At 44.7% G+C, this 27,676-nt stretch overlaps 1 protein-coding gene across 1 annotated transcript in view; it reads right to left on the bottom strand.

Moving 5' to 3' along the window:
• Positions 1–27,676, bottom strand: part of SMYD3 (SET and MYND domain containing 3) — a 356,940-nt gene that overhangs the window by 39,918 nt on the left and 289,346 nt on the right. Inside the window, exons 9-10 of the mRNA XM_081124212.1 lie at positions 19,871–19,958; positions 14,481–14,655 (exon numbers count right to left, since the gene is read on the bottom strand). Coding sequence (XP_080980338.1) covers positions 14,481–14,655; positions 19,871–19,958 — 263 coding nt within the window. The remainder of the gene's footprint in view (positions 1–14,480; positions 14,656–19,870; positions 19,959–27,676) is intronic.

Below are 27,676 nucleotides of genomic sequence, written 5' to 3'. Positions count from 1 at the left end.
TGCACGGCCTTAGTAGAATGGATCCTGTTCTCTGACACAGGACCTTTCTGGCAAGCTGCCAATGCGAATTTAGGAAGCGAATTACAACTGACATCCTAGCCAACCTCCTTTCACAGTTGTGAGGCTCCCTGATGGAGCAATCTTCCAGTTCAGGAGGTCATGGCAACATGCTGAGCCATCACCATGTCAGCCCATAAGCAGGAGCCCAAAGGGGGACATCTAATGTCACTTAGACCCAGGCTCTGTCTTAGCTATTGACAAGGTCTTTCAGGACACAGGGTTATAGTTTTCCTACTGACAGTAGCATTTGGCAGGTAGCATGCAAACACAGGTGCAGGGGGCCATCCATCAAATGAAGAACTTACATGGGGAGCCTCTGGAGGGAAATCCCACATCATAGGAATGAGGGCCTTTCCAAAGGCATGACAAGGTGAACTCAGAGATCAGTGAGGACAGCTATTCATTGCATTTAAAAAAAAAATCTGTCATCTTTTATCAAAAGGAGAGAGGCACAGTAGCAAATGAACGAGACTCGGAGTTGGTTAGTCTAGGGTTCACATCCTGGCTCCTGGGGCAAGCTTCTTAATTTCTTTGAGCTTCACTTTTCTCGTCAGCAAAATCAGAATAACAACACCTATTTTTTAAAATTTATTTTTCAATTACAGTTGACATACATTATAGTAGTTTCAGGTATACAACATAGTGATTAGACATCTATATACCTTATGAAGTGATCACCCTGATAAGTCTAGTACCCATCTGATTGACAAGGACATTGTTAGAATCAAATGAGATAATACGTCTCAAGTCTTTGAGCCAGTGCCTGGCATGGAGAAGATGGCTAATAAACATGGGGATCCCTTTCCCTACAGGCTTTCTTTTCACTGTAGGTTGTTTCATGGCTGATACCATATGACGTGGCTTTAATTCTGCACAAGCTTGGTGCTCTAATACCACAGCCATGGGACAGCCTCAAGAGCATCTGGAGAGGCAGGCGGCCTTTCAAAGCAGTCTCTGGACTGTCTGGCATCAGAAAAAACAGACATGTCAGTGCCCTGAAGCGAGTCCATTTGAACAATCTAACATCACCCAGGTGTCTCATTCCCTCTCTCTGACATTATCAGGATGGACTTTCTCCTTCCTTATTGGGTTCTCTTTTGCTCATGTGGCTTATCAGCATTAATACTGCTGCAAGCAAGAATTAAGAGAGCAGCTAAAACTTGCTTTGTCATTGTAGTCATGTCCAGTCTGAGAGTTTGAGAGGAAAGAAAAGTCAAAACTCAGGTGGGTTGTAGACACAAGTGGGTAGATTAACATGCACAGATTTTTAAGGTCTGAGATGGTCCATGGGTCACTGTTCTGGTTGGTGCCTGGTAGCTACACTGTGATGATCAGGGCTTCAACATTTCAGCTTAAGGCTTTGGTTCCTGTTAAAAACACAGATGTCCAGTCAAGAGATGCGAATGGGACACAAAGATCTAAGAGTGAGTTCAGAAGGCTAGAGGGAGATAAGAACAAGACCTTGAGCCCCTGAGGGGCTAGAGGAGCCACCATTGGTGGGAAGCAGGGGAGGGGTATGGGAAGAATGGCACTGTATGCCACACACCGAGTTTGCTCCACAGCTTGCCCAACACCATAATCAATGACACTAATTCCTACATTAACCTCTGGGAGAAGTGGCAGGCCTCACCTTGCTCCATTCATCTCTCCCTGACCATAGCTATAAGTGCATTCTTGTTAGGCACAGGTAACTTCTATTTTCAATGGTTTGGATCCTCCACATGTCATCCATGTTGTGTTTGCAGCACACCACCTGCACCCCATGGCCAGGCTCCTTCCGTCCAGAATCAAGAGTTCCCAGCTCCTGTCAGACAGTAGTCAGCCTGCAGTGTGCGACCATCACAGGAGTTTCTAAAGCCACAGGGAAAATACCTATTGGCAAAAACAAACTCTGGGCAATTTGGTTAATTTTAATACTGCTGTGGCCAAGTGGCAAGGATGATGCTTTTTTGGGTTAGATCTAAACAAAAGCAGGGGATTTAAGAGGAAGAGGTAGGATGGAGCCAAAGCTATGATTCAGTCCAGGACAGCCTGGCTTAAGGCGAGCTGGGGAAAGTGAGGGTGACCTTGTATTCCTGGGGCTCCTGCTCTCAGCCACTGGGCTTTCCACTCTGCCTGGCCCTGGACTGGCCATGCATACACTGCAGCATTCAGGGCTGGCCACAGGGAATGCTCTTTCCCTTCAGGGCATCTTGAGAGAGGAGTCTGTGTTTATGAAGGTTAATTCCAGGCTCAACCAGCGGCCACCTAAGGAGCAAACCCTCTGAGTCAGTCGGGTTTTACACGTCCCATCTGTTGCTGAGCATCTCACCGTGGTGCATATTTTCAGTCTGTGGACCGTCCTAAACATTTTAAGCTGCTGACAGATGAAAGCTGGCCTTGCCGTGACATACATTCTTTGGTCTGTGCACATGTTCTTATAAGGAAGTGGAGCTCGGCGAGCATTCACTCTCTCTCAGCGGGGGGCTGGTACTGTGCTAACAAGGATGCTCCAGCTTGGACTCAGGGATGGCTCCACTGCTTCATGTGTGTCTTTATTGTCACCCGTGTTGATGAAAGCTTGACAAAGCAAAGCCAGAAGAGAAACGTGCCCGGAGAGGGGCCCTGTGAATTCAACCTTGAAATGGACAACTTTGCTTCTGATTTGCAGAGGACCTGGGCATCCAACAGGAGCCCATTATCCACTCTCCCAAGTGATCAGGCTTTGTTAGCAGTAAGCGTGATTTTTCAGAATATTAAATAACCTGCAATATGGCACAGTCACTGAGCAGTCAGAAGAGATGCCAGCCACAGCCATTGGGCAGGGTCCCAGGCGTCTCCTGTAGTGACCTGCCCTTTTTGGTACCTGAATTGTGGGGAAGTCCTAAGAGAGGAGCCTGAGTATCAGGTAGAGAGTTGGGAACAGTGGCTGTTCACCAACTGGGAAGAAAGTGTTCTAGTGCTATGAAGAGCAGTCATCAGCCAGCATGGTGTCTAGGTGACACTCAGTCCTGTGGGGTGTCAGGGTGAAGGTGTGGGCTTGGTGAAAGGAAGCACAGATAAGGAAGCCTCTGAAACCTTTGCCTTTTTAAAGCATTTTAAAAAGATTTTTTTATTGATTTTTAGGGAGGGAGGTAGAGAGGGGGAGAGAGAAACATCAATGTGAGAGAGGAACACTGATTAGCTGCCTCCTGCACAACTCCTACCAGGAATCAAGCCCGAAACCCGGGCATGTGGTCTGACCACGTTTCGACCAGCAACTTTTCAGAGCACAGGACGATGCCCAACCAACTGAGCCACACCAGCCAGGGCTGTAATCTTTGTCCTTTTGATCGGACCATGTTAATACCCAAGAGAGTTTGGACCCTGGGTATTGCTACTGGACCAATAACTGCAGAATAAAGAAGTCCTAATAAGAACAAAACTCCTCCCCGAGTCAAGTTCCACACGAGCCTGGGGGTTGGCAGGCCTCTGACACTCAGACCTGAGACATTAGGAGATGTCCAGTCTAACTCTGGGGAATCCAGTGCAATCCTCTTACAGTTGACTGAGACCACCCCCTCCAGGCACCACCAGCTCAGATTTCTACTCAGAACACATACACTATGTCTGGGGAAAGGCAAGCATGAAATATAGTTCATTGAGAAGTTGAAAAGCATGGAGGGTGAGTTAATTTTCAAAGAAGAAAGCACACAGCACCACGGAATGCATGCTTCACCTCCGAGGAGCAGACATCGATTTCCCACCTGGGAGAATCACCAAATTAGTTGGCAGCTGAAAATATGATCTCTGACTTTTTTTTCCTTTCCCTTAGATCTTACATTTCATTTCGAGACCATGAAACAACATGAGATTAAAAGTCTCATTCAGAAACAGAAGTAGAAAGGAGGATTCCGTATTTCTCTTTGCTCAGAGAAAATACTTATCAAAGATATTTCAGAACTAAAACGTAAATTCACAGGTGGGGAAGGGGAGGGGAGTGTGTGTGGCTTTCCTTGCTTCGTTTGTGTTGGACAGAGAGGCAGCCTGAGAGCTTAGGGAACAGAAACCTCCCACTTCCAGTCATCACCAGGGTCGCCCTGGGCCCAGCCCTTGTGATACCCAGGTCCTGCGCTGTTCCCGTGGCTCATGTTCTGGGCACATGCATTCATCAGAAGTCAGAAGCAGAAGCCGCACCGTCCTTTTGGGGGGGGGGGGGGGGGGACAAGTAGTGGGAGAAATCATTCAGGTATGAACATGCTGCCACTCGGAAGTGTGACTTTGGGCAAGGCACTCAGCTGTCTGAGCCACAGCTTTTACAGTTCTAAATCGAGGCTAATACCCTCTGCTCTTACACACAAAGGGAGATCCAAGTTGTGTTCTGAAGCCTGACATACCAAAATATAATTTGGTAGGCCTTTTTTAAGAAACAAACAAGAAAAGCTGATAAATAACGGAATTGGGAACAGCTTTGTGACTTACTAAAAGCCAGTGAATTGCAAACTTTAAAAGGGTAAATTATGTGGTATATAAATTATATCTCAATAAAGTTAGATAATATGGATAACCTAAAAGTATCAAAACTTCAAGAAAAGTTCACAGCAAGAAAAAAGACCAGAATAAACAGAAAAGAAATGAACTTGAAGGACACCCAGATCATTCAGAAAATGGAATAGAATTTTTAAAAAGACCAATTATCCTTAGATCTGAGAAGACGCTGTGTCCAAAAAATAAGAATAGAGAGCTAGGGAAAAGGCATCATTCAAGAACGAGTCCCTGTAAATTTAAAAAACAAAAACTTGCTGAGATAGTAAGATTCTATTACAGGTCTAGAAGATAAAGTTGAGGATAACTCTCAGAACTTGAAGCAAAAGGCCCAAGACACTGGAAACAGAAGTTTAACATCCGACTACCAGAACTTTCAGAACCAAAGAACAGAGAAAATAGAGGAAATAAAATTAAAAAGGGAAAAATAAAGAAAAAATTTCCCAGAGATAAAAGACAAGAGCCTTTGTAATGAAAGGGTCTGGCATGAATAAAAAAAACCTATGACCAGACACGTCACTGTGAACTCTCAGACTATCAAAGGGAGAAGCAGAGCCGAAAAACAGAGAGAAATAAAATGGGTGATTGACAAAGAAACCCAAATCCAACTGGCATCAGCAATAATAGGTCTTAGAAGACAGTGTCACAGGCTTTTAAAATGGTCATTGGAAATGACTTTGAATTGAGACTTTTATACTCTAATTCTCCATCAAGAATGAGAAGACTAAATCTCCATCTAATATAGTGGAAAATCAACTGCCTCAAGTTGATGGAGGAAGAAATAAAAATTTCAGTATAGCCCGGCCGGGCGTGGCTCAGAGGTTGAGCATCGACCTAGGATCCAGGTGATCGGGGTTCGACTCCCCGTCAGGGCACATGCCCGGGCTGCGGGCTCAATCAATAACTCTCTCATCATTGATGTTTCTATCTCTCTCTCCCTCTCCTTTCCTCTCTCTGAAATCAATAAAGATATATTTAAAAAAAATAAAATTTCAGTATATTGTTTGAAGTTTCACAGGTAGCCATTCAAAGAATTAAACAATCATTATTTTTTAATGGAAAAGGAGATGAGGGATAAAGAAAAGAAGATACATGAGCTCAGTATTTTTTTTATAGTTAAAGGAGATCATTTCGTTAGGTGGTATATAAAAAACATACATCTAAAAATATTTAGAGCTATAAAAATAACTATTGGAAGTACTGAAAACAGAAATATGTTTTAAAAGTTGCTGCTAAGAAGCAGGCCTGAAAGTAAGGGGGCTTTTTATTTTAAGAATGAGGTACAGGTTTTAAAAAGTCTTAAAATCTAATTAATGGGACTTTTCAATACGGAGCCCAGAAGCACCCATTAGAGCTCAGCTCCTCACACGGGAGTCGCTGCTCCCAAAAGGAAACAAACTCCTTTGTGGTTCATGGCACTTACAGTTGTTCGGAAAATGTCGTCTAATTCTAAATGTCTCCTTCAGAGATTCAAAATGTACATTAATTTACTGAAAACTCAGAAGTTGGGGAGAAAAGAAACCAGTTTAACTTCATTCAAAACCAAGTCAATTCACTGAAAGATCAATTTGGAAAATTATTTGCTGATTTTAATAAATTTACCATTTTTTTTTCCTTCAAGATTTATTACTTGTGATGGAAATGTTTCTAAAGCTCTGACGGGAATGTGAAAGTGGCAAAAAATACTAAATGTGCAAAAAGCCAGTGAAACATAAATTAAGTGGGTAATTTTCCACATGTGAGGTTGTTTAGGCTGCCTCTGGTTTCTTTTGGATGTTTCTGAACGTTCTTTTTAAACTTCGTTTAAAATGTCAAGCATTTTAAGTTTTTCTTCCCATAATTCCTCCAGTGGCCCATCAGCATTAATTTAGTATTTCTAGCAATTAAACATTTAAATGTAAATTCAAAAACATCCCAAAGATATAAGAATTTTAAATTAATTTAAATTTAATTTAAATTCTAAATTCAAAATTAAGACTAATAAGCTATTCAGGAATTGGTGAAAGAACATTAAAAATGCTTAAATTAAAAAAAATATATTTCAAAAGCATAGGAAATCAAATATAGGTGAAATAAGCCTGTCACATATGAAATGTCAATCCTTTATAACTCAAGATGTATATTATCTTACTCCACTGCCTACGAAGTTATAGGAAAAAATTACAAGCTATCAAAGCTATACTCATTCCTTAGAACCAGGCAGAGGAAGGAAAGGGTATGTATCATTCATAACTTAATGATAACGGAGGTAATAGAGAATTAGAGTGGAGTTGGTTTGTTTGTACTCTATTTGTGATTGAAACTGAAGAGGTTTTAGAGGTCTTCAAACTCAGAATCTCAGCCAGAAGGAACATTAAGCCTCATTTGTACAATCCTCCTACCCAATAAAATAATTATTTTGATAAAATCCAATAAATGGTCATGTGGCATAAATACTTCCAAAGATGGGGAATTCACTACTCTTCAAAACTGAATGGTCCATTGTTGGGCACTTGAATTGTGACGGTCTCTTCCTAATACTGTGGCATGGACTGTGTCTTCCTTCTCATTCCAAGTCACGCACCCGAGTTCCTCCTGCTCCAGCCATGAGGAGGTGTCTACTCCCTTCCTACACTACAGCCCTCTGAAGACTGGGAAACTAATAGCATGTCTCCTTTTCCTTCACTAAGTCTTTTCCACTTTTCATCAGCCATTTCTCCTATCATGTGGCTACAAGATCCCTCTCCTCCAGGTCTTTCCGCTAGAAACTCTCCAGACACAGTGTGATGGACGCATGTACCCAATCCACTGATGCTGATACTAGACTTAAAATAATGCAGCCCAAGGTTGTGTTAGCTTTCTTGGCCCCTGCACTGGACTCGTCTCCCTTCACCCCCCATATACATCAGTTAGGATTCTTTATGTTGTATGAACCAAGGAACCCAATTCAAATTTGCTGACGAAAAACGAAATTTATTAGCCTAAGTGTTTATGTAACTCAACAGTACAGGGGTAAATTTGGATTCAAGCAATGCTTGAATGTGACCAGAATCTATCTCCATTCCTCACCTCTGCTTTCAGGTTTTGGTCTCTGTTTTCTCTCTTTGTGGTCCCAAGAGACTTAACAGCCTCAATCATGAACAACAGGAAAGGGGAAGGGAAGTCTGCTTTCTTAATATCTCAAATAAAAGTCCAAGAATGAACTATCATTGGCTCCAACTGGTCTGACTTAGGTCAGGTGACCAGGAAAATGCAATTCTCTAGCTTAAGTTAATCATGGACTACCCTGTGGTCAATCACATACAAACTACACGGCCAGGACATAGGAGGTTCTATTAGGAGAGAGAATGGAGGAATTAACACAAATGGAGCAACCAAAAAGAACCCACCACAAAATGCTGCAAAAATTCTCCGGCCTACTATTGAATTTTTAAACACAAATGCAGACTTTTGCACATATCCCTGTTTAAGTCCATGTTGTTGAGACCGACCATGTTTCTAACTAAGGAGATACTTTTGAAGTTTGATTCGGTCCTCCATAGTATTCTTCTTCTCACCTTTGCATCCCTGGAAAATTTGAAATACATAAAAAACTTCTATGTATTTATCTCATTAAGTCTTCAACAAAAAATGTTGACTTAGAACTCAAAAAATGGAGCTCTGAGGCATCATACCACTCTGTGTTTCCCCAAAGGAGTCCATCAATCTCTTAACAACTACAGTTCAGAAATAGCTGTTTAAAAGGTGTAAGTGAACCTCACTCGCCTATATTCTTCCATCTGTAGGAAATGTACCAGGAGACAGAACCAAACACCTTGCTGAAATCGATGCACTCTCTCTGCAGCATTTCCAAAACGAACGCAGTCTTCTGACTTCGTTCCTTAGTGCTGACAGCCAGAAGTAGGTCATGTGCACTGGGACTGAACAACCTTCAGGGAACATGTCACACACTGCTATCAGGTACACTGGTCCTCACACAACTTCCCCACCTCAGGGGGCCCTCACTGGCCTGATGACTCATCTTCCTCTTGCAGCTAATGGACACCTTCCGAAGCAGCTGGCTTGTGTGTCTGGCCTGAGTAGGTCCTGAGAGCTGCTCCCTCTGAAGCTCTAGAAACCTGGTCTTGTGGAACTTTATTCCTAGTGCATAGCTCCGATGGTGCGGAGCTACTGAGTCTTCCTCTTCCATGTCATAGTCTTTTATTCGTCAGCCTTTGGACTGTCTTCACTGCCTTCAAATAGTTTTCTTTCTGAAGTTTTTACTTGACTATTACTGAATGGAGCAGTACTGTAGACATCGATTTTTCTGGTTTGTCCAGCATCCACCCACCCCCACGCTTCTGTCCCAAACCTGTGCTTCTGGTGGGGCAGCCAACACGTCATCTCCCCTGGTCCAGGTAGGAGTGGACATGAGACCCAAAGAAGCCAAAGAAATCCGTCTAAAATACGTATTCTTAAATGCGGAGCTAGAGGGAACAGAACCTTTTCTTCTGTCGCAGAGCTGGAAAACTGGACTGGAGGCTGCTGGGAGGCATCTTTCTCCCCCACCATTGTGAGGAAGACTGTCTGTGGGAAAGCATGGGACAGTGTAGAGGAATGAGCAGAGCAGGGAGAAACAGATCCAGGGAGAGAGGAGAGAGGAGACAGAGTGAGCAAGAGAGAGAGACAGCCACCCATCTGGTGACCCAGACAGTACTCCTGAACTCTATCACGCCAGATCTGCCCCAGCTGCGCATTATGTGGGCAGCAAACTCCCTTTGAGCTCAGATGGTCTGGGTGGGATTTCTGTCCATGTAACAAAAGGAATCTTGATAGATTCGTGTAGCAGGAAGGCAGGGCAGTGCCGCTGTAATGACCACTCAGCCCTCTAGTGCAGTAACCATCTACACTTTTATGACCAAGTAAAGCTAACTCGATTTTTTTTTTTTGGTAAATTATAACAAAAAATAAACAAACCTGAAGCTTGCATTTGAACCCTAGCTCTGCCATCAAGTGGGCAAGACCCGTCAGTCTGACCCTCAGCCTCCTCTTGTAGAGACAGGGCGGGCTAACGTCTCCCTGTGGCTGAGGACTAGAGGGATGGGGAAGTTGCTTGGTCCACAGGAGGCTCTTGCTAAACAACAGCGACTGCTTTGCAGTTTGAGCAAGCTGAAAGGTGGAGAGTTCTTCGAGTGCTCTCGGCTATTTCTCTGCAAAGATGATGCTAACAAATCGCTGGCAGACGTTTGGACAATCGCTGAACCCAATTCATCTTGCTTTGGGAGGCGATTACGGCGGCAATATTTCCCATTCCCAGGGAGAGCGGATTTGTTCCCCTCTGATTCTGAAGGGCAGTGTGATTGGATGGCGCGTGTCCTTTGTGCAGTAAGAGCAATTTCCATCATCCATTCCTCTGCAGGTGGGTGCTGCCTCTGCTCCCCCAGCCCCCAGCGCTCCCAGAGCCCCTAGCCTCTGCCCCGTTCAAGGGCAGCAGCCCACTGGGCTCTCACACCCCCGTTTCCTAGCACCGGGCTGGCCCACTCCCTTGAACGTATCTATGTATTACACACTTTTTCCAGCCAGCATGCTCTCATGCGCTCAAGAGCTCTGTACGACCTAGCCCAAAGGATATTATTTTGCACTCAAAATAACTTTGATACCTCAATAACTGGGAACTGTCTTTTTGGGGCCATTTATGCCCCATCTTTCATTTCTTTCAAGGACCTCTTACTGTTCCTTACAAATTTTATCACCATTCTCTGTAAGTGATGAGATTTATGAGCTTTGACAAATCAGTATTATTTGTGTAATTTAATTGCAGGTCCATTCGTCTATCCTTGGAGAATTGGTGAAAACTCAGGACGGGATTCATTCAAAAGACACAGATAAACAGCATGTAAGTGCGCTGATCATTTTTTAAAATCATAAAACATGTGATTTAAAAAATTAAACTTAGTAAGAAGTTAAAATTGGTTCTACTCAGTACTTTTTCAGCCTCTCAATGTTGCATCCATCCTCAGGCCTGCCTGGTTTTCTGTTGGCTCTCTCCAGGGGAAAATGGGGTGTGTTTGGTTTTTTTCCCTACTTTCTCTTCCAAGAGCTGAGAGAAACGCAAAGAGATAGCAGTTATATAGCTGCAGGGGCAGCCAAGCAAGAGATTGACTCAACGGGAGGAATTCAACGCATCCCCAAAGATTCCCCAGGATTTGCTATCCAGCTGCTCAGGGTACAATTTGTTGTAATAAGAAACTGAAGGTTTTCTGTCAGGAAAGTCAAAGTGCTCAGAGATGGCTTGTGGAAGTTAAAAAAGAAAGAAAGTGAGCCACAATGGGAAATGCTTATGTGCTGGAAATGTTTCATAAGTAGGAAGACAGAAAGCCGTTTCTCAGAGGTGGCCGTTGCTCATACACACTGGTGAGTACAGACACTAAATGTTTTCCTGTGCAGCTGACCGGCCCCAGGGGTGGCGTGTGGCTTCATTTTGCTCACAGGGAGGTTGTTTAATGGGAGTCAGACCGATGCAACACAGGAAAGGGATATACACTGGCATTTTCTTAGGAGGCGGGACAAAAGCACAAAAGATGTCGGTGGTTTCTACCTTGTGTTCATTGTGAAAATGTCCTTTCTTAGACGCACATACTACTCTTACAACAAAAGTTAACAGAACATATATGAATATATTGGAAGTCCCGCTCAAAGCCTTAAAAAGTCCTGTATTTCCGTATCACTCTCCGGTTCCTGAAGAAAATCAAGTTTAACTTATATTCATAATTTAAATTGATTTTAACACTATGTTCCATTTTGTTTATGTATTTTCCTCCTCTTTTTTTTTCAAATTTATAGCACACATTTGTGATATTATGGGCTAGTCGGCAACCTCACCGAGATCTGTAACTCCTGCTTGAATAGAAAAACACTTTCCAAGTCTTAAACTATCCCGTGGCAAACTAACTTTTGGAACTCAATTTATCTTATGGTTAAGATTCAACTGAATTAAAATTTTAAATAAAATTTAAGAAATATTTTAAAATTACTTTCATTCTGCTTAATGTTTATAATGCTAAGGGATAGATGACTATGGATACGTAATCACAGGTACATGTACAGATACTCTTGGAAGAAACATTATGAGCTACAGATGATAAATTCTGTTGTATGAGAATTAACTTCAACTGTATTATGAAAACATAAAGAACTTAATATTGTGTTTCATCATAAAAAGAATTTCTATTGAGTAAAAGTAAATGACAGAGTAGCAAGAAGGGAGCTCAAGGCAATACAGTGATTTGGGTAAAAATGGAACATGTACAGTTTCTCCTCTCAGGTCAGCAGTTAAAATTTGGCCACAGTCAGGAGCTACAAAATCATCACTGGACACTTGACCTCAAGCTGGCTGTTGCATATGGTATATTAACATCGCAAAACGGTTACTGCAGGTGGCAACCCAGTCACCTCTTGGTAACTCATGCCTAACTAACTGGCCATGTCTTGGCTAAAGGTGAATGAGAAGCGCACCCAGGGCATTTGCAGGGAGTCCATGTAGAAGGCTGATGGTCCACAGTGAGAATTCCCTCGTGCATACATGGGGGCAAAAACAACTGCCAACTTCCAGATTCCTGCCTCTCATTCTAAGACTGTCAAAGGGCTTATAGGGCATCTGAGCCATTTGTTCCTTGTTTGAGTGAAAGGGAAAAAGGGAGAAGCATGACAGCATCCACCCTCTCATTCTCTCAACTCTGTTGGTTCTGGGTCACTTATGGCCCTTTCTTCTACTACACCTTGGCAAGCCAACGGCTCAGATCGCGCTCATTTGAGGTGATCAATGCAGGCTGTACTTCCTGAAACACAGAACAACGCAGAGCAACTCCTTAACCAGTTCCAGGGAAGAGAAACGAGGGAGGCTTGGAGATTTGTCAGCCAGTGTCAGAAGCGAGTGTTCATTTAGAGAGAGACTGACCTGCCAACCACCAGGGAAATGGACCGGTGTACTCCAAACAATATGGAGCATATTCTGGCAAACTTGGCCTTGACTACAAGAAAAGCCTTTTTGTTTGACTCAAGGGTAAGTCAGTAAAACATCCAATTAAGGAATAAGTTCTCCAAAGAAGTCTTCCTTGGTAGGTATGGGGGAAAGATGATTAAAAATCTGTGTAGGAGAAATGCTCTCAAAGGCGTGGGGCTGTCTTGATGAAGTGCTGGACCAGCATAAAGCTTCTGGGCTCAGAGACAGCCTGGGTGTCAAAGGAAGGGGTGGATGGGGTGGATGGGGCAGGCAGGGTGGGCACTGTGGCTGCCGGGGAGGCCTGGAGACAGGAGGATTCTCAGTCTGCATCTCCTGGCTAGACCCTATCACTCACCCAGCAGCCTGTGACTTGGCTTCCTGAGACCAAGCCCTGGAGTTCAGAGAGGTAGCACCAATGGTCTCCCACCTGCCTCTCATTGCAACACTGAGGTTTAGAGAATGAAGTCTTATCTCTTTGTGTTCAGATCATATTTCTGAAAACCCACAAGATTCATCACATTGAATACACATTTCAGGACCATGGGAAAGTACAGTCTCAGCCCTCAAGGCAATCTTACAAGTTTGATTAAAGCTGACTCACAGTCTGGATTCCAAAGCTGTGCAACCACAAGACGGTGGAAGAAACCACCTCCAGAAGTTCTGAAAACACCCTCAGGGTCACCCTGGTGCCATGGCTGGCCCACAAACCTCTGCCATGCACCTGGCTGGTGAGGCCTCTGTTACCTTCTGGTTCCTCTCTGCCTGGACCACCCTCCTGGCCCAGGCCTGGCTTCCTGACCACTTTGCCTGAACTGATACCCTAGACTCTAGACTTACTTCTGTTCTCATTGTGATGATCCTGGTAACTTCTCCTTCTCAGGAGTCCCCTGAGGCTCTTCCTCAAGTGGGGACAGGCAGTAACCCTGGGCTCTGTCTCCTCCCCTCCTTCACTTAGAACCACTCCCTGCCTGTTGTCCCAAGCTGTATAGATTCAGACCTGGATTCTCACTGCTTAGCCCCTTAGGGCTGACATCACACTTGCATGGTCTTCAGAGCTCCCAGAATGGTGACCCCACTCTCCAGGAACCTTCCCATACTCCCCAGATCCCAGATGCTTTGGGGCACCTTCCCAGCAGAGAATGGCCTTGTTCTCTGCTGGAGATGGTTATTTCAGCTCAGGTGATGGTAGGTAGGTCTCTGCGCCCTACCCCCTGGACTCATCTGTTCGGCTCCCAAACATGTTCTTAGCTCACTGCAAACCAGGGTCCCTCACCTGCCAGCATCAAACTCTCAGCACCAGACTTCTGCACTGCCAATGCTCCTCTGAGTTCTAAGAGCATCTAGGGACAAAACACCCACTGGTCTGAAGAAGCTGAAGTCAGACAAGAAACAATTACCAACAGTTCCTTCACCTGACTCAATACCATGTTTGAGCAGCTGTCTCCTGCTCTCCTGCTTGGGTCAGGAGGTCACATGACTGGAGTGAAGGCACCTTGGGAACCATAAAGCCCTGATATATGGAAGACACCATTATTACCGTCAGCCAGACTGAGACCCCACACCTCCAGCCTCACCCAGATCAGCTAAGGCTAATGTCACAGCCTCCCCAAGCCAGGTCTGAGCCGTGTGCTCCTCTCTGGCTCCCCAGGACACTGTACTTGCTTCTAGCACTATAAGCAGCACACTGTATTGTAATCACTGGCCCCACACTGAGACAGCATCTCGTTAGTTTCTGAATACCCTCAGTGCCTGACACACAGAAGGACCTTCACAAATGATGAATGAATGCATAAATGAATGCACAAAGGAGTGAATAAAATGACATTTGGTTTTACACACTGATCGAGAACCAGATGGGAAACTCAAAAAGGAGTAATCAGAGTGACTTCACCATGTCGCTCCTTTGGCCAAAGTAAAGACACTGTAGCCTTCATTTTAGCCTCTCCTTGGGACTTACCTGTAAGGCTCCATGGTCCGAATGCCGTAGAACAACGCCTCCTCTAACAGACCAAGGTTGATGCAGGCATCCATGGCACAGTCGAGCACCTTCAGCTGGTAGATGTTGATATCAGGGAGCCGTTCCGAGTTGCTGCTTATGATCGCCTGGCACATGGCCAGAACCTGTTCCCACTCTGTTATTAACCTTAGTTAAGGATTCATTGTCTTCACCAAGAAAAACAAATGTAAAATGAGATTCTCCAAAAGTCTGGAGAGCTCGCAGGCACAGGAGGGAAGGAAGAACCCATTATTTTGCACAGATGAGCTGCCTGAAAACACACTTGAGAGACAAAAACATGTAAGTGGCATCTTGGAGAAGTAAAGTCTGTTTACATCAACAAACCAGCTTCCAACCAAGCCAATGCTTTGGGGGATTAAGATTTCCCAAGAGCCATTCTTTCTTCATGTTCCTAAATGTATACTCTCTAAACCCAGTCATGAAATGAAGGCCGCTGTTTATTAAACTGAACTAAAGATTAAGTTAGTTCAGTTTAAAATGATTTACTCTGCTAGCTTGTTTCAAAACTCATCCGAAATAAAAGAAGATTCCTTTTTAAAGGAGGAGCTCATTATTGCTTCTGTGTCATCTGAATCTTGGGCATACAGGAAACCAATACACAACCCACAGGCTCACTCTAGGGGAAACAACTTGAATTCATTTTCACTGCTTCCCATTTTGAAGTATTTTGATTATAAAGCACAAGCGACCCAAGCTGAAAAAAGGTGTGTGAATTTTAAACCCTCCAAACAAAAGATATTAAGAGCATGGTTTATACACATAAATTGTGGGCAGGGGGAAATGATGCTTTTAAAAGGATGAAGAGAAAGCCCAGTACCCACTGCTGAGCAACCTTGACTCTCTAACCAACCGTAACTGTGACCTTGCTTTCTGAGACCCCTGTAACGGAAGACATGCTATATGGAGCGTGCCCTGAATCCCTGAGATGAATTACTCCTCAGGCAGAGCTGAAGCAAGAGTGCTGGCACCCAAGGACCTCATATAGGTTTTTTGTTCTTTATTCCTCACCTGAGAATATGTGTATTTTATTGATTTTAGAGACACAGGAAGGGCAAGAGAGAAACACTGACTGACTGCCTCCTGTATGCACCCCGACCAGGAATCAAACTGAAACCTCTTGGTGTGCAGGACGATGCCCCAACTGAGCCATCCGGCCAGGGCCCCCATGTGGTTTCTTTCCTATGCTGCTGTGTCAGGTGTGCCAAGGAGGATGCCGGATGGGGCAGGCCCTTCTCCCACACCTCCCACCTTCCCCCTGTGTAGCTCCTCTAAGTTTACCTGCTTTCACGTGTTGGAATTCCTCTAGGGTGAAAGGTTTGCAGTTTTCAGATGCCACAGAAATGGCAGAGCCTTTGACTGTAGATAAAGCGAGACTTATGTCCAAGCTGGTTTTGCCATGTGTCTGATTTCAGGTTCAGAGTAAGTCTATCTAATCTAAGCGCTTTGAGGTAGGCCAGAAATAAAAACGCCCAATGTTACTTCAAGAAATAAAATATTGCACGTAAAAATTTAAAAATTCTTTATGTGTTCTCTTGCGAACCAGGCAGAGTTTGGGTGCCAGGGACACAGTGGGAAAATATTTAGTGGAATGCATGCAATACACACACCACCAAAATTACTGCCTTTCTCCTCCCTTACTGTGTCCTGACCTCTGAGTGCGACGAGGCTGAAGGAAAATGGTTCAGTGGACTGAGTCCGATCGAATTTCCTCCCATCCACACACCCCTCCCCACTCCCACACAATCCAGTCTCTTCACTATCCAGTGTTCTCCTGTCTCCCCCAAACCCCCATTCAAAGCCTCTTCTCTGGGACCTGACGCAGCAGCCCTGCCCTGACAGAGGGCCTGCTTCAAGCTTCATCCCTCCTTCCAGCAAAATCCACCTCCTCTGGCATCCACTCTCAGGACACTGCTTTCCAGAACATTAGCAAACACCTTCAATAAACCCATCAGCCCACTGGGTGAGTGAGTAGTAGTATCTCCGCCAACCCCACAGGAAATGTAGTTTCCCTTCAGGGGGGGCCTCCTGGAGGCATAACACCTCACCCCAAGGTTAGAGTTTCAAGCCCCACCACACAGGGCTGAGGCTGCTACTTCACACCCCTTGGACGTTACACTATGATTTTAGGATGAGTCCTGTCTCGGAGGAGTTGACTGGTCTCGGAAGAGGTACATTTATTGAAGAAAAGCGAGTTGGAGGCTTTCTTTTGTGTCCATCTGCCGGGCATGTTTAAAGTTTGCTGAGCGAGCCTCCTGGAGGCGGGGGAGCAGTATCTGAGGCAGTGCACTGATTCTGAAACAGATTGCCGGGCTAACCTCTGCGGCTTTCTGTTCCAGGAGTAGCTGTCTGACGAACTGTCAGGGGAAATGCCTGCCTCTTACACAACGCTGGACATTTCTGTGCAAGACTCGGCACCTCATTTTACCATTGTGCTGTTTGACCTCGTTATTATTTGCCTCTTCACTTACACTTGCTCCAACTCATTTGAGAGAGGTTTGGAGTCGACAAGCCTCAAAAGCAAAAGCCAGATGAGATATTGTGCAGCCCCTGATAGGAATGCATCTGCTTTTATCCCCCAGCAAGCTGGAAGGGACCGAGTGCCAATTTCCCTTCGCAACACTGGCAACCGTCTCCTGGCAAACAAGGCAACCCTCCCCTGCGAAACACCCCAGTGAGCAAAAAAATGGAATAATTTTAACTAAGAGGCTTTTCCCCCAAGCCAATGCCGATGTGTGTTTGCTCAAGAATTTAGTCACTGGAGCTCTCTTGGTGTTTACCTGAGCTCATTCTGTTCAGTGAGGAGGTGCGCACTGGATCCACTCGGGGCTGAGAGCCCACCCGGAGAGCAGGCTGTCAATGCACAGAACAGATACCTTTTCCGAGAACTTGTAAATGACACTAAGAAGATTAGGGGGAGAGAGAAAAGGGGACAAAGTGGATCCACTTGGGAATTAATCAGCTCCTGAGACAAAGACTTGGGCCACAGGGCTTTTACTCACCTAGTCCTCTTACTCTGCTGCTTCAAAATCCCCCCATGGTCCCCTCGCACCTATAACGTCCGCCCCTGTACATTACAGCCAGGCCACGTTCCCCCTGTGCATACTGAACTGGCCGTTTCTCAACAGCATGCTTCGCACTCACATGCATCCCCGCGGTAACCTCTCTGGTGGCCTCACCATCTGCGCTGGGCTGACCCGGCGAACTCCGGCTAATCTAGTCACAGCTCGGGTGCTGCCTCCGTGACACCTGCTTTAACGCCCCAAAGTTGACTACTGTGCCTTTGCTGCTGCTCAGATATATGCAGGCAGACCTCGGAGACTGAGGGTTCGGTTCCAGACCACCGCAAGAAAGTGAGTTGTAATATTTTTGCTGGTGGACGGTCTTGCCTTCAGTTTGTAAAAAATGAAAGATCTGTGACGTGCAATAAAGCAAAATGCAATAAAATTTCACCAAAATATGTACTCATTTACATATTTACTAACCCACTAGGTGTGAGAGTTGTGAGGCCAGGGCTGTGTCTTCTTCATCCTGCCTGAGCCACAAGGTGAGTTATAACTGGCAAGGCCCCTGGCCCAGAGTCAGTGTTCAGTAAAGCCTTGTCCAGTCGAAACTGAACGCTGCTGGGTCATCCACGCACCCTAATTCTGCTGCTTGGACCCCACGGAACAAGTCTATTCCTCTGCAGGGTAACAGCTCTCTGAGCCAAGAATGTTTCTCTTGCTCCCAGATCTGACTCTTTTCCCAATATCCCCATCCTGCCTACAGACAGGGTGCCCATTCCATTTTGATCCTGGTTCCACTCCTCAAAACTTATTTCAATTTTTCCATATCCCTCTTAATAAGTCGTACTCCAAACTGAATAAAACATTCCAGATATGATCAGACTAATACTATCACCATTCTCATTTTCAAGTTTCTATTTCTATTAATGTAGTCCAAGATCACAGTGGTCTTCTGGGTGGTCAAATTATACCCTTACATTTTATCAGATTTTGTTGTTTACTAAAGCCCTAGAATTATTCTCTGTTCTGACGCTAACCTTTGTGTATGTTTATACGCTTGACCTTTTTTACCCAAATAGAAGATTTCATATACACTCTTGTTGAATGTCATCCCTTTAGGCTCAGGATTATTTCAAGCCTTCGGGGATCTTCTGAGCTCCTGACTCTGTCATCAGCCTCTGCCACCCTCCCCATCTGCACACCTTTGGGAACCAGATGAGCCCGTGCTCTGTATTGTCACTCAAGGTACAGAAGCAAAGGTAGAAGGGGACAGAGATGAGAACAAAGCACTCAGAGTGACAGTGGTCCGATTAGCACTAGTTTTCAGTGTCGCTATTCAACCACTTAGTAAGATGTCTGGCCATGCTAGCATCTAGCATAAATTTCTTTACTTTTTTATAAAAATCAAAACTTTCAGAAATCTACAAACTTTACCAAAGAAAGCCATGATTCCACGGACTCACCTGCTCTTAGTGAACCCATGCGGCACCCCGGTGATCACAGCTTTCTTTTCCATTCTTTTAGTAACCAATTCTAAACACACACACACACCAAACCAAAAACCAAAATAACTTCACTGGGCTATAGATTTCAGAAATTACTCATTTCACTTTTAAAAATAGGGACATTTACCTAACTACCTCTCCTGTCCTTTACAATTCTTTAAAGAACACTGACTGTAGATTAGAAATCTCACTTGCAAATTTTCTTCATGCCTGGGATATCATTTACCCAAGACATCTGAATGACATTTTCTAATCTTTTCCATTGGCCTTTGTCTCTTTCTTCTCGCCTTGCGGATTCCCTTTGTCACATTTTTACTCAAATCAACTTCTCTACTGAAAGTGACCCCCCCTCAGCCTCTGCCTATGTAAATCCTGCCCCTGATTCAGGATCTCTCTTGAACAGCATGACATCAGTAGAGCCTTCTCAAGTGACCTCCATCGTAAGTGATCTGTCCTTATACTGAACTTTGACCCACTCAAGCATGGACCTTACTATTCATGCCAAGAATATTTGTTATACAGCAACTCCCATTGCCATTGTAGGCAAGGCTGATTTAATATGAAGCTTCTATATCTGAAGGTGAATGACACTGAAATATAAGAATTCTAAGCTATTCTTTCCTAGAGATATAGGTTATGAGAGGAAGAGAACCCAGAAATTTGTTACCTTTTACATATAAAGAGGCTATTACTTACTGACTGACTGTTACTAGACCATGGAACAGGAGAGGTCAAACCCCAGCCTTGGCTTCATTAACCCCAGGCTCCAACCAATACGGAAGCAACGCCAACAGGACAAGTCAGTCCACGGTGAAAAGGATACTCCAATGTGCCTTCAGGTCTTCGATTGTCTTCAAGGATTCTTGAACTTCCTTCCATACTTGCTCATCACCAGTCAGCATATCAGCATCCTGCCCAGACCAAATTAAAAGGACAGTAAGGAAGGTAAATTACTCAATTTAAAAAATGGGCAAAGGATATAAACAGACTCTCCAAAGAAGATATTCAATGACCAATAAGCACGTGGAAAAATTCTCATCTCATTGGCCATCAGGGAAATGCAAATCAAAACTACAATGATCATCACACTTCACACTCACTAGAACAGCTCTAACAAAAAGACAGATAATAAGTGTTGATGAGGATGTGGAAAGACTGGAACTCTCATGTATTACTGAAAAGAATGTAAAATGGTGGTCAACCATTTTGAAAAACAGTCTGGCAGTTAGGCTTATGAAAGGCCCTACAATATTCCCAGCACTCACACTTGGAAAAGACCAGTAAAATCCTCCAACGTGGAGCTCACGTGGGGTTCTTGTATTCTTCCACCAAGCAGCTGAGACTATGGGTTACATTTATATTCAATTATAAATTGAAGTTACAATTATATTCACTACTAAATCCCAATCATAATCTGATTAGCTGTTCTTTGGGTTGAGCCAAAGACTTTACTTATCAAAAGAGCAGGAAAGCTTTGAAATTGCTTCCAAACATTCAGAAACAACAGCTCTTTAGAGCACTTTATATTGGAGCTAGACAAAGCTACATTCATTCAGAGCTAACTATCAACTCCCTGGAGGGTTCCATTATGGAGAAAGTTTACTCTCTCAGGTCCCCAGTTCACCTCACTCTCATTTCTACCTCCTGACCCACCGTGTTCCATTCTGTGTCTTCTCCTGTAGCTGTCCCTACAATGGGGTCTGTCTCCCCTCTCCCCACACCAGGTAAAAGGAGAGCATTGTGTATGTGTGTGTATCTGTGTGTCTGAAAGAACGCTAACATGTTATACACATATGCACATATATATTCCTATATATATATACAGGACATATTTACATAAACAAACTATTTAGGGAAGCATAATTTAAATCTACTTTTCTAGTTTGCAAATATGAGAGTAAATTAGTGTGTTCTTTTTCACAGTCCCTGAGGTATGAAATCAGTATACTACGTCTTTATTTCATTATTTCTTAACCAAACGTTTCACAGACACTTGCTATCAGTCAAAGTTATTTAGGGAAAAAATTCCTTCTTGAATTTCAGCTTTGCTATGTAAAAGGAGCTTGAATGAATGAGTCTGGAAACTTGTTCTCAGTAGGTGGGAAACATTCATTTTATATGTATACATTTTAAAAAAATAAAATGTACCACTGCTCAATGTCCTACAGGTGGTAAAAATAATTCAAACTAAAAGCAGGATTCCTGAATAAGTTCACTCTGCTGGGAGACGATGAAGAGAACGAAGAGCACATTGCTTCTGGCACCATCAGCACCTCTGGCCTGGTGAGCTGAATGTTCCTGGGCGAGCCTTCCTCCCCAGAGCCTCGGCTTCCTCACCCATAACCTGAGATGTTGGTCTGTGACACTGACTTTCTTTGTCCTTGGCCACTCTAGAGGGTGGAGAGTGCAGAGCCAGAGGAGCTCTAGCACTGGGGACCACTCTGACAACAGCATCAAGATTATTTGGGAATGGACTCTGCTGACTCTCCTGGCTTTTACCTCCAACATTATCCTGAGCCTCCTGTTGCTCACCTGGCCCACATATCCCTGCCCCCATCTGTCCAGGGATGAATCATTGAGGCCATCTAAGTTCCCCCATACAGAGCTGATAAATCAATACTCTAGTGTCATTCCCTTAAGTGTAAAAAATAGGTACCATATGATATGAGATAATCTCACCACTACATAAAAGGGTGCCAGTCACACAATTACGTTCAATTGACCATAAATGTTTCCTTTGGGTTTGAGGGTAGGAAGCAAACCTTCCAGGTGTCAGTGGCTACAGTGAATTACAAATCTTGAGTTACTTCAATAGAATAAAGTTGGAATCCAGCAAGACTAGCCGAGCACATCTTGGGGAAGTGACCACTGGCTCCATCAGGTTCAAACGTCAGATGCAGCCATGCAGATCCGCTCTGCATCTGGAATGCTCAACCAGATGTGTTCACTTGGCTCACAGTGTTTGATGTTGAAACCCTTGCACTGGGCTAATTTCAGATGGCTCACATTAAAAGGAAAGGAGACTGGCAATCTGCTGTGCAGGACTTCCTGTTACCTAATCCTTATGCAGACTCTAATTAGACTGGACCGGAGAGATGAGTATAGGAAAGAAAATTATGAAATGCTTACAAACTTTCCCAGTAATTCAATAATTCTAAGTGTTTTGAAAGAAGGAGAGGGTTTTTCTGTTTTGTTTTTAAAGCAGAATGAGGTTCAGATATAGTGTGTGCACTTAGAAGAGAGACTGCGAACTTCTGAAATTCAAAATCATAAGGGAAACAGAGTTTAACTGCAGCACCTCTGACAGGTTCTCTGGTTCATGGATAATATACTGGGACTAACAGATTAAATACAACAGCATTTGAAATCTTTAGATTCACAGGAAACATCTCTGCTGGAACCAATTTCCACCTCCTTTGGCAAAAACAACTGAAAGCAGCTCAGATTTAACTTGAGGGAAAAAGAGGCTCTTCCATAAAGTGGGAAGAGAGTGGTTAAAAATAGAGCGTTCACTCTTATCTCATCAACCATGAGCTGGATGGATGGGGGAAGGAGGAACGTTCTCTACTTCAAGCAGCTCAACCTTCGGAATGATCTAATTAGAAATTAACAAGCTGCTATACACAATAATTAGGACTTAGTCGGAGGAACCCTAGGTTTAGAGTCATAAAATGTGGATTTGAATTCCTCCTCCATAGCTGTGTGACCTGGCAAGGAATGTAACCTCCCTGAAGCTAAGTTTCTTCAGTGATGATAATTCTCTGAGTAGGTGCACCTTCTGACCCTTTCCTTTGCACCTTCTAGAAGCATTAATGTCATAAATGGCACAGTGGCCTGAGTTTTCAATCCCCACCCTAGAGAACAGGGGACCACCAGGGGCCCTACTAGTCTGCTTTGTTTGCTGGAAGAGAAAAACAGTCTTACCCTAATGGAGGAGAGGGCAAGTGACAATGGAATCCAGAACCAGCTAGGCCATGGCCCACATCTCTGCAGCTCCCATGCCCTCTGCCCAGAAGGCTCTTCCTCCACTTACTCCTCCAGACAAACTCCTCTCCATCCACTAAGAACCAGGCCAAATGGCCTCCGGCCTCCACAGACATAATCCTTTGTGTACTTTCCAATGGGATCCATGATCATTGGAGCAATGAATATAGCTGTGATTCAGATGACAAGGACACCATCCAGGTGCTATTACCAGTGCGCAGATCACCTTTGCAAAATAATGTCATCTCCGTGCCCACAAGTGGTGTGTACAGGAGGGTGCAGCAGGGCTCTACAATCTGTGTCCTCTCAAGAGCCCGGAGCTCCAGCCTTCCCCGCCTCCCTTACGCCCCACACCCCTGAGCTGGCTGACCCCAGAAGAGATGTCCTCTTCTCAGGTGGCAAGCCTTCTCCAGCCAGCCAGTCATGTCAGTGCCTTGGAAGCACTGGGCAACTAGGAGCACCGAGCCAGTTAAAACTAGTGCTGATGTTGAAGAGAAGGACCCATGGAATTGCCTGAGCCTCTAGCAGCACTGTTCTGTTACCACTGAGCTTGAGGTTCCCACTGTAGCTGCCAGCCTTTGCCAATGCCCATGAGCTTTACTTCTCAGGCAAAAGCAGGACTCTACACCAACTATAGATTTCCACAAGGCCACAAATTGGAACCAACTGCCGGTTCAAGGTTAAATCTCACGTACACAGAATTGCCAGAGGGAGTGAGAATGTTCTCTTCACGGCTTCCAGGAAAGTGACAACAGTCTCAAGTGTGTGAAGTTGGGACATCTAGAACCACCAAAGGCCTCTTCCAGCTACAACCTCAACTCCTTCCCTCCCTCTGTGCAGGGCATTCCTAGCCCAGTGACCAACTTCTCAGAGAAATAAGCTCATTTGCTTCTATCAAATCAGGTCAATTCTAGGAAATTTAAAATAATGGCATCCACACACATGGGGCTGTTGAGAACCTACCCATGTCAGTGGTGCACATGGAAACTGCCTTTCCTGCAACTTTGGGGGAAACTGGCATGACTGGCTGATATACAAAGGCAGCTAGACAATACATGACATTTAAGGAGACACTTCCTTGTACCGCCCCTCCCATACTGGAAAGATATGCTCCCCAGAATCTATCATAGGGATTACATGGAGCACAAGGCTACTGGCTCCGCTCACAGATTCTTTTCACACTGTACACAGACTATCGCATGGCTGGCTGGCATGGCTGTGAACTTGTACTACTTCCAACTCCTGGCAGAGTTCTGCCAATCTCACTGTGTAAACACCACAAGGTGGGAGGTATGAGATTGGGAAAAATGCAGATTGCACAGGAAAAAGTGTTCTCATGGCAACAGGCATTAAGATAAAGCATCCCCCCAAATTGCAGGGCAGGTTTTGTCTCCTCAGCCCTGTCTCCAATCGGCCACACCTCTGATCTCCTATTTCCTTCTTCCTACTTCCATTCTCTGCAGACAGAGGTGAAGATGCTTTAACTGGCAGCAGCACAGGTAAAACTGGGTCCAAGGGGCGACGTTCCGACAGCAAAGGTTGGGGTAACCTAGACGGGGTTTCTCCAGAGATATTTAAAAATAGGATGGACAGCATGATCGGGAATCCATGTCCGGAATGGGAAGTGTGTGAGGAGCACCAGGAAAGTGGAAGCAGTGGGACTGGAGCCCAGTCCGAGCTCTGCCACTGGCCAGCTGCGACACCTGGAGGCTAAGTGTGCTTCTAGGCTCAGCTTCCCCAGGTGAGAACTTGATGAAGGTTGCCATGGAGATGGAAACTAATCATTCCACACCATTAGTCACCTATGTATATGGTGTCCGTTGTGCATGAAGAGGAACCTGAAACTCTGATAGGAGACTTTGAAATGTGTGGTTGTGCAACTAACTGCAAATACCTTCATTCTATTTTAAGCCGAGTTTTCTCACCAATACAATGCACCAGTCAGAGCACAGAGAGTATGCAGAGGACTGAAGAGAGAGTGTGCAGAAGACTGCTCCCAGCCCAGTGCAGCACTCTGCCAGCCCAGGAATTTGACAAAGATTATTTAATTCACACACTCCCTCTGCCATTTGTATGTATAGTGATTATAGTGGGCAACATTCCCAACTCAGCGAACATGGTATTTGCTTATCTGGTAAAGCAAGCATATCAGATTATTTAATCTGGGGTCCCAAACGAGGGGGATAGTGTAGCTGGGGTCCACACTAACAATTTCAGATAACGAGTCCTGGGACAGAAGTCTAGACATGCTTTCATAAGGGTAATCGATAAGGAAGTTATTTAACGTGACATCAGAATCTGTCCCTTCACATCAGTTAATGCCTTTTCCAATAGCTTCCCCCACCTTTTCAGAGTGGGCTAGCGCCAGCTCACCAGTTCTTACTACCGCCTTATAAAGCAGCGCTGAGCTGTTCTGACCATATGCTAAACAAGCAAAGAGTTCAAAGGCGTACATCTCAGTTTGAGTAGAAGAATCATTTTTAATAGCTCAGTCATATTTTCAAAAAGAAAGAGCCCAGAATTGCCTTTGTCTCACAGTGGAGGAGAGCCAGGGTTCCTTCCATTATCCTAAAACAATTCTGTAGTCTGTGAATTAATCCAGGCAGAGCTCTGTTCCTGGAAGCTGGGGGCTGGGTCATCCCAGAGGGCAATTATTCCTGGGGTGAGGGCCTGGCAGGGAGGTCATTCCCTCCAAGGTCTGGGACGGGGTGGGAGGGGAGGCAACCAAATTCCATGGTTCAGCTCTTTCTTGTCCCACCTCACACCACGAGGGACCCTGCACAAAAGCGGCAGGACTCAGACACTGTGCTTGGCAACTCTGCCCATGGAAGCCAGCGCTGGCTGAATGCAGGGCGAGCTTTCCCTCGGCGCCCCATCAACAGAAAGCACACTTCTGCATTTCATATTCCGGTACACTCTGATCTGGCCCGCAGCCAGGGGACCTCTTTCTAATGTCAGAGATAAAAGCCCTGGCCATGTTTGGCACCCTGCCCCACCGCCATTCTCGTGTAACCATCTCATAAACCAAGTATGCATTACTGTTAACAGAGCCTTCCAGACAAAGGTCTGGTGCAGCTTCATAAACATTACCAGATGACAATCAGAGGTGTCCCCACTTCCCAAGAGGAGAAGGGGGCACAGGGAGGGGCATGCAACTTCATGGAAATCATGGGGAGAACTGGAAATAGGTACCCAAGTATACAGTCAGAACACTCCTGCTCGTGAAGACCTGCTCACTAAGTCGCCTGGGTCACGGCATCTTTCATTAGGACCTGGCATGGTGGTACCATCAAATCTCAAATCAAATATCAAATCTGCCCAAAATAGTATTGGTATCAGTTTAATCTGTGGGTTGATGTCTGACAAGGCCCTCATCAAATTTTGGATGTCCAAAATGGCATTTTGGGTACACAAGATGGCACAATTCTTTCTTCATGCTTCTTGCCCCAGGACACGCGAAGGTGCCAGCCACAGAGGGTTTATAAAACCGTGGCATCTTGGTCACTTTTTACTTTCCTGTTGAGCCACAGTCAGTGGGTCAAAAGTACGGAGCCCCAGCTGCTGTCCTGTAACATTTATCCTACTATTCAACTTTCTAGATTATTGAGCAGTAAGATTCCAATATTAGTAAATGTTCATCATCAATTAGAATAGGCAAGGATTTATTTTCTGCAAATAAACAAATATGAAACTCTTCCTTCCTCCATACAGCAGTAGACAGAACTTCAGAGAGTTTATTTAACATATGAAAGAACTTGTTTATATCACCGATAGGAGCTGAGCTATTTGGGATATGCCTATTTTCTTAATATATCAGAGGGTTTAATTCACTCTTGGAGGCTACAGACTACGATTCCTCCTCCACCCTACCAATAATGCACAAACACACAGATACGCAGACACCCCCCCCTGCCCACATCCACACCAGGAATGTGCTTTCAGGGACACTGAAGTCTCTGATGTTCCTTCCAACTCACCTACTGTTCCTCCAGCTTTGGTTCTCTCCTCTGCCAGCAGGGTCTCATGCAGTGGGTATGTATTCAGAGTCACCTGGGCAGCTGACTAAATATAAGTCCCACCTAGGGAGACGATAACAGAATCTCTCGGAGGCCAGCAGGCATCTGTATTTTCATGAGCAGCCCAGGTTATTCTAATGCACAGTCAGAACCAAAGACCACCAGCCTGGTCTTTGCTGCCTCAGTCATCACTTCTAATCTCTGTGATCATACTCTCCCTTTTCATGCCAAGACCATTAGGTTTTGCTGCAAGTTCTTAATGGTTTAGGCTTTTCTCTCTTGTCTACTCAATCTACAATGACATCTCCCCTGTTCTCTACTTTTGATTTATAATAGACACAAAAAGTGACCAAGTCCACAGCACTATGAGTAACAATGTGCCCTTTAGGCTGTCTTTAGTTCAATACCTGCCAGCATTTCCCAAATGTACATTAGAGCTAGGCATCAGAACTGAAAGACAGAGGTGAGACGTGGCCTTAGCCTTGAGGGCTTACAGTTTAGTGGTTAAAACAACCACATAAATATACTTCTAAATATTGCATTTGGAGGGGGGAGAGGGAGGGGAAAGGAGAAGGAGGACATCACTATGTTGTTCAAATATCTCTGTGGAAAATACACAGGCAGGTGGA

This window comes from Miniopterus schreibersii, assembly GCF_964146895.1.
Source record: "Miniopterus schreibersii genome assembly, chromosome: 21".
Taxonomy (NCBI): Eukaryota; Metazoa; Chordata; class Mammalia; order Chiroptera; family Miniopteridae; genus Miniopterus; species Miniopterus schreibersii.
This window is presented reverse-complemented; position numbering and strand designations above follow the sequence as displayed.